This window comes from Rosa rugosa, chromosome 4 (assembly GCF_958449725.1).
Source record: "Rosa rugosa chromosome 4, drRosRugo1.1, whole genome shotgun sequence".
In the NCBI taxonomy this organism is placed as follows: domain Eukaryota; kingdom Viridiplantae; phylum Streptophyta; class Magnoliopsida; order Rosales; family Rosaceae; genus Rosa; species Rosa rugosa.
Window position 1 is genome coordinate 16,108,877 of NC_084823.1, and position 12,283 is coordinate 16,121,159.

A 12,283-nucleotide genomic window follows, 5' to 3' on the forward strand; every position below is an offset into this window, starting at 1 on the left:
GTTTTTGATTTTGATTGCATGAACCCGATTTTCCCTAAACCAAGAGGCTAGGCTACGGGTTTGGCAAGGATTTGTGGTGAAGAAGGCCAAGGTGGAGGATTAGGCAGTGAGTTTTGAAGAAGAAAGGGTAAGGAATGGGTTTTGGACAAACCCTAGAATTTTTGGAATTTATTTGGTTGATTTTGATTTTGTTGAGCCCTTGTTGTTGTTGGAAAAATTGTGAAAATTAGATCTTTGAGAAGGGTTTAATTAGTAGGATTTTATTAGCCTAGTTTTCAAAGTGTTGGAATTTTGGTGTTGAAGATTTGGTGATTGTTGTTGTGTAATTTTGGCCAAAAGAAAAAGAAAAGGAAGAAGAAAAGAAATGGCTTTGTTTTTGGAAGAAAAAGAAAATAAAGAAAAAGAGTAAAGGTTGGATTAAATGAGTTTTACCTTGGTAAAGTGGTAAAAAGTGAAGAAGGTGAAAGTAAAGGTAAATTCGGTAAAAAAGAGATAAAAGGTAAAAGTGTAAGTGTGGAGGTGAAATTCATGGTAAAAGTGAAAAGGTGAAAAAGGAGAAGTAAATGGGTAAAAGTGAAAGTAAAACTTTATTTATAATTATTGACTTATTTATTTTTAATAAATAAGAAATAATGGTAAATAAATGGATATTTGGTCAAAAGTCAGAAGTCAAAGGTCAAAAGTCAACTCGAGAGTTGACCAAGGTTGACCGACCTCGTAAAATGTGAGGATCGACTCGACTTTGGTTGCTTGGATTGGCGAAAGTTTAGCGGAGTGATAAAGACGTTTTCCTTTTTAGATAGAAGTTAGTTTCCCAAATTGGTAAAGGTTGAAAGAAATAATTAATGGCCTCATTGAAATAAAAAGGATTTAGAGTGCGCGATTACTTAAAGTTGATCATGACGTTTACTTGGATAATTACTTACAAACGAAGTAATGGTTTAGGAAACACGATCGTTAAGAAAGGTTAAGCGGAAAGCATCAGAGTGTGGAATACGCCGACATTATCCAGGTAGGGTGAGCTGTCCCTTCCTTGTTAGAGGCTTTTCTATATGTGGAATGCTCTAGTATAATAATATGTTGCCTGCAAGCACGTTTTTGGTTGTTCATTAGTCGTTGCCTCGTGATACCTGTGTTTTCATCACTAATACTTGTTGATTGCGAAAACCGAGGCTAGACTTGAATGTTGAGATACTGTACCCCTTGTATGTTTGTACTTGTGACCTGAAAGTGAATGGGACCTAGATGCGTAGATTCCTAGGGATCCCACGGTGTCGATAACCGTGAACCTCCGGAGGGGGTCGTGCTCCTATGTTTGTCGAGGAAGAGTGAGTACAGACAGTGAACCAGTCATAGGAGACTCAGGGCCAGGAAATGGACACTTTCGCTACTTGTAGTCACAAGGACTACAAAGTAGTTGGCCGGTTCTCGAAGGATGACGAACCAGGTCGGTCACCGATTTGTTTGAGTTTAGCCGGCAGGTAAGTATCTCGGAGCTCCAAATTGTGTGAAGCATACTACATATGCTTTATAAAAGAAATAAATGTTTGTGGTTGCCTCTTTTTAAAGTATTTTCGATAAACGTGCACAATATTATGTAGTAAATATTTTCAAGTATATTATCTTTCAAACCTAGCATGGTTGGGTCGGCCCCTACTGGGCATGCCAGGACGAAAGCTCACCCCTACAACAGTGTGCAGGTTTCGAGCGTGTGGTCGGGGAGCGTACAGAGGAGGCACATGGCCCGGCTTGGCGCATTCTTCTTTAATTTTATCAAAAGAAGGTTTTGGTCCTTTATCGGATTTTGAAGTAGCTTGTTTATTTACTTTTTATTTATTTCCTATTTGTTTGCCAAAACTTCGAGAGGCCCGTAACCCTGGGGCGCATCTCTCGCACTTGTAGTTACTTAGTGATTTGTTTTCCAAATTGGGCTCCGATTGTAAGCCCAAAACTCATAGCCCATTTCAAATTCCGCTTTTGAAAATATGCTGTTCGGTTGCTAGATTGATTTGTCCAAGAAAGTGTTTTGTAAACCAACAATCTAAACCCAAAAGGCCTTGCGATTTCGGGTTGAGTTATCGGGATGTTATTCGTGACATGTCGGTTTCTCATTGGCTCGGGGTCGCGGCTCTGTGGGACCCCCCTCTCGGGTCACCACAACTACTCCTTATTTGTTTCAACGTTAGAAAGGAATAGATGAATGCAATAGTGACATAAAATAGAACAAAAGATTGCTGAAGAATAAATTTAATTGTTTAAGAATATTTTAATAAAATTAAGGAGGTGTACTTAGTTATTTAAGTATTAAAAAAAGTGAGTTTGAGGTCTAATAAGTAGGAGAGGTCTAAATAGCAAATTTAGAGGTCCAATTAGAACCACCCTATTTAGCTAGGTAACTTAATTTTTTTTTTTCGAGGCCCATTAAAGTTGGAGGCCAAAGGCCTGGGCCTAGTTTGCCTAGTTTCAAAGCCGGGTCTACGGATGAGTACCTCATCCGTAGAGTTTTTCAAGATTACTGGAAGTGAAGCAAGGTACTCAAGATCATAGAGTTTTTCAAGATCATAGGCGTTTGGTGAAGTAAGAAACTGCAGCTTACTTTTTCAAGTTTACAACTTTCAATGCACATTATAGAAGTTGGCTAAACCATGCTTTTAGAAGCAGCAAGTGGATAGTTTAAAATATCGAAAAAGTCCTCATCTGCTCATAATCTCATATGTTGTGCATTTTTCAATTCCTCCATTTCAGTTGTCTCCGTTAAGTTCACAGCTGATTATCCTAATGGTACAGCATAAGTCGTTTTTTTTTATAATCACAGCTATTCCGAACTCGACTTTAGTGAGTAAATTTAAAAGACTAGATGTAGATGGTTAAAGTAGAAATTGACAGGTGTTGGTGACAGGTGAGGTAAGATTGGGATAAAGTCATAAACAAGTGTGAAAACATGGATGAAACCGATATCAAGATGTGGCAGGAATTGGAACACAGCGGTGACGATGCGGTTCACGATTAGATTAATCTTCCGTGTCGAAGAAACAGATTGGACTAGAAGAGAGATACACACCCAACAAAGAAAAAGCCACCGAGTATATGGTAAATCAAGATAGACATCAGACACCAGGAGAGGCAGGCATGGCCAATGGTTGAGCCACCAACCGAGCACGACTCACACAAAAAGCCCTAGCCAATAACAAGGTCTTACTATATATCTTGACACGCAAGACTCTGACACGGCCATGCAGCTAAACATCTGTCCAATTCACACACGCGTGCGCGTCCGCCAACCAACACGTAGCAGACAAGTACCCGCTAAGTACTACCATGTACGACTATATCAAAGGCTCACAGTTCTACCTTTACATTCTTCACTGACCGCCGAGGTTCAGATTACACCCAGACTTCAAGTAGAGAAATTACAGGGAGAAGAAATTTAGGAGAGAAAAATGATGAATGTTGTCGCTTTGTTCCTCGTTGTGACTTCACTAGTCAGCGCGGGAATTTGGTCTCCGAGCCCAGATCAACAGAACCAAAAGAAGCAAGGAGAGGAAGTCATAGTGAAAAACGGGCACAGAGTGGTTGTTGTTGAGTACGAGGACCAACAAGGCCACAACCCCAACACCAAGGTCTCCATCTCGGCGGATCAAGATGGCCGCCGCAAATCCAGCTCCGCTATTTCCAACAATGACATTTCGACGCCCTCCAAGGTGACGAGGGCCTTGGACAATGCTATGGAGAACATCAAAGAAGCCGCCGCGTCGGTTCTTCCAAATCGAGGCCAGGGACAAGGCCAAGGCCTTTCGAAATCGAAAACTGATGAAGATGGCCACCACTATAGTAGCCCGAAAGAGCTGATATGCGACGCGTATGGGAAATGCAAGTACAAGATTGCCAATGCTTTGGAGACCAAGAAAGATATTTTGAAGGAGACTGCACATGAAGCCAAAGAGACAGCACACAAGGTCATAGAGATCAAGAAGGATATTGACAAGGGGATTGCACATGAAGTCAAGGAGACGGCTCAGAAGGTCGGAGAGGCGGTGGAAGATGCATACGACGCCGTTTCCGAGAGAGCTCATCAGGAGGTTGGAGAGCGTGCCAAGGAGGCTGCACACAAGGCCAAAGATACAGTAGGAGGTGCATATGGAAGAGCCAAGGATACAGTAGAAGATGCCTATGAGAGAGCCAAAGGGACGATTTCGGATACAACACATGAGGTTGAAGAACGAGCCAAAGAGTCGGTGGACAAAGCAATGAACACAGCCAAGACAGCAAAGGAAATGGGACAGACCTTAAGTGGAGACGTACAAAGAAATGTGTCCAAATTGAAAACAGCTCCGGAACATGTTAAAGAGAAAGCAAAAGAGGCCAAAGAGACAGTGGAGGATGCATCAGAAAGAGCCAAAGAGACCATGGAGCACGCTGCTTATAAGGTTAAGGCCGGGGCAGAGGATATAAAGGATGTGACCGATAGGAGGTTGAATCGAGTGTTTAAGAAAGGAAGAGATATCTTGTATGGTGTGTTAAGGTCTATGGGGTCATTGTTTCCAGCGGTTGATCCTTTGTTATCCGGGCTGAGTTTGTTTGGGTTTGCCACTGCTTATGGCATGTCTATGTGGATAACATTTGCTTCAAGCTATTTGTTGTCTCGGGTGCTTTCCCCGCACCAGTTTGGGATGGTGCAGAGCAAGATTTACAAGGTTTATTTCGCGGCAATGGCCAGTACTGTTGGGATGGCATTGTTGGGCCATCTATTGAACCATTGGAAGAAGTTGACAGGGAGGAATGTTGACGCCTTACAGAACTACAATCTTTTGCTTGCCGAGTTAATGGTTCTGTTCAATATGTTACACTTGGAGCCAAGATCCACTAAGGTAAGTAACCTTATCTAATTAATGCTGTTGCGCGCAGTTGTTTGCAAGTTGTCTTGTTTGTGTTTCTTTGTGCCAAAACCGCCTAGTGAAGATGAACTATATATCAACTATTCAACTGTCAGCATTATAGTTCTTTTACTTCTACCTCCTACTGACTATTAGATATTTGATAAAAATTTGTGTAAAACTTTTACCTGATGAAAAGATTCCCCAGACATAAATGTATTTTTCCTAGCAGTAGTTGTGGCCCTAATTCATTACATTAGACATCGTTCTCATAGGGCTTTCTAATTCATTACATTAGAAATTGTGCAAATTGAGTAAATATTAAGTTTTCCTTTGTTCTGGCTAAAAGAAAGCTGTATACTATCTACGGTGCTTAATCCTGCTTCAAAGAAATACAAAATAAAAAGGTCCTAGAGCAATGTATTTATTTTGAAGAAACAGAAAATACTGTATTGTGGTGAGCTCTGCATTCTTGTTGCGTCTCTGATTCCACTTTGTTTTAAGCTGTACCAACAACTAATAATATGACAACTACTTGACTTATATGCCCGATGGAACTTTGGAACCCTTTTAGAAAGGTATCATACTAGGATACCACAGCATAGTAGGATTGCAGGATTCTGCGAGCTTGTTTCGAGTTTATTCAGTTCAGGTAGTTGAGGAGCTCTAGGTTTGGGAAGTTGTGCTTAGGTACATGAATATTGTGTTTTATTATTCTCTCTCTGTATCCTCTGATTGCAAATACCATATATGCAGGTGATGTTTGAGAAACTGAAGTTGGAGAAAGAAGAAGGAAGAGGGAGAGAGCATGTTGGTGCCGAAACCAGCACCGAGGCTGAGCGACATTCACTTACTGCCGAACCCTCAACAACAACTCCCTCAGAAGTCCCAGAAGGGAGGGAGTGTGAGGTAGTTCAGCCTCAGGTTGACAGACTTAACGAGGCACATCAGAGGCTCAATAAGCTGAATTCCTACTCATCTATCCTCAACATCTTGTCACTAATGGCTCTTACTTGGCATCTAGTATACCTTGCTAAGCGACTGCAAAGTTCTTGCTGCTGATCGATAAGGATATTGTTCCCATCTTTGGATGTTGTTGAACGATGATAGTCTTTGTTTTCCCTCTTTCTTTGTGATGTTTTGTAAATTTGGTACTTTTGGGACCATAGCACGTCTACACGTGGATTTTTATACATGTAAATTAGTAGCAAGCTAATGCTTTTACTCTGCTTAGTGTTCTTGTAGCAGGAACCTGTGTATCAGAGACGTTAGTTGCACGTTCTTCTTTTAGGTGCATCTGAAATCTTTTGAAAAAGCTATAGGTAGTTAGGTACCAGGAATGATTGCTGTTAACTTGGTTTTTTTTTTTCCCTTCTAATCCTTGTTTGTCCTGAACTCCTAATACCAATATATGTCGACTCCTCTTTTCATGGATTCAAAAGAAAAAAGAAAAGAAAAAAATTCAGTTTATTGGCACTTCATGGAAAAATAAATAAAAATTGAAAGGAATGCTTCAAAATGCATATTGCCCCTGTCAGAACATGCAATTTGGATCGTTTAATGGTGCTTTGGCCTTTGATCATTCTTACGTACACGAGATTATCTGACATGGTGGACTAGGAGGCTCATAAGGACTATCACAGGAGGGATTAAAGGGCATACATATGAAGGGATTAAACGGCATACAGATAATTCATAAGATTGTTTAACGATCTATATGAAAGATAAAAATCAGCCATTCATTTTGAAACCCTATCCAAAGCAGAAGAAGTCGAGACATTCGTCCGATAAGGTCAACACTACCATTTTGATTTGAAAAAAAAAAAAAAAAATCAATTGCAAAGCAACCATTATAATATTTCACAGTAAATGCATTTTATTTTATTAAGGTAATGAGAAACAGAGTTGTACATTCCAACAATACAAGAATACCTGTATCATCAACAATGAACTCTCATTACAACATTTCTTTTCAAGGGATTTTATTACTCCTTATTACATAGATACTAAATCATTCTTTCTTGTCATCATCACCGACACCCTTATTAGCACCACCATTCACTGTCTCAATTAAATTATTTTCAGCATCACCTTGACTCCCCTCAACAGGTGCCTTGAGGGATTTAGTCCTCTCCATTTCTTCACAAGCTTTAATCCTCTTCTCGATGGCTTTCATCTCTTTTCTCAGGAGGCGACCTAACTCTGCCAATTGTAGTGAACTCAAGCCATCGAAACTCTTACCATTGAGGTATTCACTCAAAACCAGCTCCTTTCCAACTTCCATCCCCATTTGATGTTTTTTTTTTTTTCCTTTCTTTTTTTTCTTTTTGTTCCCCCTTGTTGAGAATACAAAGAAGTAATGGATATTTATATAAGAAAGTTAGAGAAGGATACAAAAACAGAAATCAAAGGCAGCGAGAAATTGACCATAACGCCTGTCTCATAATTGCTGCATTTTTGTAGATATAGTACCATATATAATTTTTTTTTATTTATGTTACATAATTGATGCCGAATTTCCCCCGAAAAGCTGTTCACGTGCTTGCCATGAGAGCATCTTTGACCGAATTCGTAATGGAATTGACAGTTTGGACCGATGGTCCTTAGAGCATCTCTAATGGATATTTCTTTTGGCTTGTGTCAAATTCAAATTTGACATGTGACATGGCAACCTTTATTTTTATGCTAATCTTACTCCAACCAATATGTCAAAATTATTTGTTATATTAATATATTCTATTCTATTTTTTTTTTTTTTGGCTCGTAGAATTAATTTTTTTATCAAAATAAAATTGCAAACAGATCGGGCATCCTCATCTCTATCTCTGCTTCTTCTGTTTCCTTCAGCATCTTCTTTCTTTTCTTTCTCTCTATAATCAAGTGGCACCCAACGGCCGAACCCACTGGGACTCTGGGTAAGATGAAAGAGAGAGAGTTTTTGTATGTTTGTTATTCTCTTCTGATAATTTTCTAGTAGAAATCAAACTCATCCATGGTGAGAAGGAACTACTCGTGGTGAGGTTGGGGACATAGAGGTTTTGGTCTATTCATGGTGAGAAGAGATCTGGGTAGGAATCTGAAGGTTTTGGTCTGGGTAGGAAGAACGATAGAGGTAGAGGAGAAGAAAAGAGGGAGAAAAGAAAGAGAAAGAAGGAGAGAGAAACCATTAAAAAATAAAAGACAGGTGAGTTTGCCTCTATCAAATTTGACAGATGAAGTGAAGATGTTATTTCCACGTCAGATTAGACATATGGGTTGGGGTGATATCAGAGGTCTTTTATTATCGTTGGGCATTCCAGATGGCAAATGACCACTCCGTTGGAGATGGTCTTAGACGTAGTTTAGTAACACATCATACATAAGAGGGTTTTGGGTTGGAATAATAGATGGCACGAAAAATTAAAGACCAACTTTGGAAGTATAGAGCAAGCAGTTCTAGTGTAAATTTTGTGACCATGATTGTTCTAAACGCGTGACAATAGTTGTTTCTGTACAAGTGTTGCGTCTTAAAAATAAACCCTTGGAACCTAAAGAGAAGCGATCAACAACAGTAACGAGCAGACAATATCTAGATAAAGAAACCAGCTCTACAAAGTTTCCACACTCTAGAAATTGCTAAACCGGGAGAAGTATCATTACTTCTACTAGGATAAGAATTTCGCTTTTGTTTGGGAAATTAGTTGGACACATCACAAACAGGTTTCTTCCTTTGACATTGCCGAACTAGAAAATGAAAAAGCTTCCTCAAAACTCCAAATTGATTGATGAATGAGGCGCCAAGAGTGAAATTTGAAATTATTTCCACACTGTCACAATATGGTGCACAATCAGTTCCATGCTAGATCCCAATATTAAGAAGTGATGATAGAAAAGAGTACTTCAAGGAGAGTTCTACTTTCAGACCAAAAACCAAAAAGGAGAGCTACTTATTGAGCTAAATCTGCTTGTTATAGTAATTAAGGCACCATATTGCATCCTTATTTGCTTACCAGACAACTTAGAGAATAGAGAGGCTACACTTGCTACAAACCTCATTGGCCTCCTAGTCAATCAAGGTGTTAGGTCAAGCAATTCGGATCCCAGGCCATGTCATTCATAATCTCCTACAGTTCACAATACTAACAATCTAACTTGTATTCAAAAGGAGTTCAAGCTTGTGCTCATTCTATAATCTTGTAGAAAAACACAAACTGATGGTGCAATTTTTCTTTGTATTGAATTGTATTGGAACCTTTACATGAATGAGTAAATATATAGACAAAAAAAAAAAAGAGAAAGAAGACTAAGAGGATTCACACTACAAAGGAAAAAGAAAGAAGACTAAGAGGTTTCACACTACTTGAATCCTACCAAACTGAATATAATAGAAGAAAATCAATAAGAAAGGACACCATGCTTAGACTTGCCTCACCATGCTTTAAACTCCAGTGAATGAGAAATGACTATTTGTGCCATGCTGCAGTAGCACCACCATGCTTGCTTTGCAATAATAGAGGATTCACCACATGCACAAACGTAAATTGCAAGATAAACATATCTTTCACCATGTCACCAAATCTTCAATACTCCCCCTCAAGCTGGGTCAAGAGGGTTGATTGAACCAAGCTTGCTAAGAATCTTTTGAATATATGAGCAGTAGGAAGAGATTTAGTAAAAACGTCAGCCAACTGATCCTCACTTCTGGTGTAATGAGTTCCAATCACTTTGGATTGAACTTGAGCTCTGATGAAGTAGTAATCAACCTCAATGTGTTTAGTACGCTCATGAAACACAGGATTTGAGGCAATGTGCATTGCAGCTTGGTTATCACAGAAAAGCAACATAGGTTGATGACTGGAGAATCCTAAGTCGGAAAGGAGACCATTAAGCCAAATCAATTCCCAAGCAGAAGAGGCCATAGCACGATATTCAGCCTCAGCACTTGATCTAGCAATTACACTTTGTTTCTTACTTCACCATGTTACAAGGTTGCCACCAACAAAAGTACAGAAACCAGTTGTGCTTTTTCGATCAAGTGCATGTCCTGCCCAGTCAGCATCAGCATATCCACGATGTTTGTATTACCATTGTTTTTTAGCATGATACCTCTTCCAATTGAACCTTTAAGATATCTAAGGATGCGCTTGACAATGTTCAAGTGAGCAATAGTAGGAGCATAAATTGACTAACAGTACTCACATCATAAGAGATATCAGGCCGAGTAATGGTGAGGTAAATGAGTTTTCCGACTAACCTTTGGCAGTAACTCAAGTTCAGATAAGATCCACTCTTGATATCCAATTGAAGCTTACTATCAAGAGGAGTATGAGCTGGTTTGCAATCCATGATTTTTGCTTCTTGCAGAAGATCAAGCACATATTTCCTTTGGTTCAGGAAAAGACCTTTGTGAGCAGAAGCCATCTCGATACCAAGAAAGTGGTTGAGAGAGCCAAGATCCTTTATAACAAACTTGGTTTGAAGTGCTTGTTTAAGAGACTTGATCTCATCTGCATTGTCACTAGTGATGATTAAATCATCCACATAGATGAGAACAACAAGTTTTCCATGAGTGCCATGGCGAACAAAGAGTGAAGAATCAGCATTGCTTCTGTGAAATCTAACTTCTTCAAGAACATAACTGAGTTTAGCATACCAAGCTCGTGGAGATTGCTTTAAGCCATAGATGGCTTTGTTAAGCTTGCACACCATTTCAGGATTATTGGATTGGGGATGACCTGGGGGAAACTTCATGTACACTTCCTCTTCTTGTTTTCCATGCAAAAAATGCATTTTTGACATCCATTTGGTGTAATGACCAAGCCTGGTTAGCAGCAACAGACAACAATACCCTAACAGTATTCATTTTTACAACTGGTGCAAAGGTTTCATTGTAATCCACTCCATAGGTTTGAGTAAATCCTCGAGTAACTAATCGAGCCTTGTGTCTCTCAATGGTTCCATCAGAATGAAATTTGGTTTTGTAAATCCATCTACTTCCCACTGCTTTCTTTCCTTTGGAAAGCTTGACAACACTCCAAGTTTCATTGTCATTAGAGCTTGGAGCTCTTCTTCCATGGCTGTTTCCAAACTTCATGTTAACTAGCTTCTTGGAAACTTTGAGGTTCATAGGCATCATCAAGTGCACCAAGGTAGGCAGAATGTGCTGTGACAACTTTTGGTAGTTGATAAAATCAGTTATGGGATACTTGGATGTGTAGACAACATAGTCAAGGAGCCTTGCAGGAGGATTTCTTCTATGAGGCACTTGAGGGATAGGCTCAGGTTGGTCATTTGGAACATGTGGCAGTTCTTGTGCATGAGTTTTTTCTAACTCATGATCATGAGGAGGAAAATTATGAATATTATGAGGCTTCTGATCAGGAGTAAGAACAGGCACAGTTGGGCACCTTTCAATATCAATAGTAGTATTAGGAAGAGAGAACAAATCATGGAATGACTCCCCTTAACCATTAACATCGAATTTCCTTGTGAAATAAGGAATAGACTCCTCAAACTTCACATCCCTTGATATAATGACTTTCCTACTGACTGGATTATAACATTTATACCCCTTTTGTATAGTTGAATAACCGAAAAAAAATGCATCTTGCAGCTCTAGGATCAAGCTTGTCTCGATGAATAGTTTGAATGTGAATATAGCAAACACAACCAAACACTTTTAAGTTAGATAGGTCAATTTTCCTACCTTTCAAAACTTCATAAGGAGACTTGGAATTCAATACTCGACTTGGCAATCTGTTGATGAGGTAAGTTGCAGTGACCACTCCTTGTGACCAGAACTTCTTTGGTACATTTGCATGAAACATTATGGCTCTAGTTTTCTTAAGTAAATCTCTATTTTTTCTTTCTGCAATCCCATTTTGTTGTGGTGTACCAACACAACTTGTTTGATGCACAATGCCGTTTGAGTTCAAGAATTGAGACATATAGTCAGAGCCATTATTAGATCTTAAAACTTGAATTTGAGATTAAAATTGAGTGTTAACAAGACTGTGGAAATTTTTGAACACATTAACAACTTCACTCTTGTATTGCAAAAGATACAACCAAGTAATCCTTGTAAAATCCATCCACAAATGTTACAAAATATCTATATCTATCAAAGGATTCTAGAACAGGACCAAATATCTGAGTGTATGATTTCAAATGGATAACTGACATACTTCACAATGATTGTTGTCGTGGTTCAAATTTGGAAACAAAATAGATAACACTTTCTCTGAAAGATGAGCTAAGTGTTGATGCCAAAGATGGTGATCTTGAGAAATACTCGAACTAACTTGAAAGACCTTGGACTTCTTAGATAAGTAATAAAGTCAATTCAGAAAAAAAAAAAAAAAAAAAAAAAAAAAAAAAAAAAAAAAAACCTTCACCAATTGTCCTCTTGGTGATGATATCCTAAAAAATCG

The 12,283-nt window shown here is 38.9% G+C and overlaps 1 protein-coding gene across 1 annotated transcript; it reads left to right on the plus strand.

Moving 5' to 3' along the window:
• The first annotated feature begins 3,443 nt into the window (after positions 1-3,443).
• Positions 3,444-6,029, plus strand: LOC133744421 (uncharacterized). The gene is made up of 2 exons (XM_062172532.1): positions 3,444-4,868; positions 5,631-6,029. Exons 1-2 carry the CDS (start codon positions 3,444-3,446, stop codon positions 5,934-5,936), a joined length of 1,731 nt encoding a protein of 576 aa, XP_062028516.1. The 3' UTR covers positions 5,937-6,029.
• The last annotated feature ends 6,254 nt before the right edge of the window (positions 6,030-12,283 follow it).

Bases quoted from the DNA above. Each gene is read 5' to 3' on its own strand.
- LOC133744421 (XM_062172532.1), top strand. From the start codon at position 3,444: ATGAATGTTGTCGCTTTGTTCCTCGTTGTGACTTCACTAGTCAGCGCG. The intron at 4,869-5,630 runs GTAAGTAACCTT...CCATATATGCAG, and splicing joins TGGAGCCAAGATCCACTAAG to GTGATGTTTGAGAAACTGAA.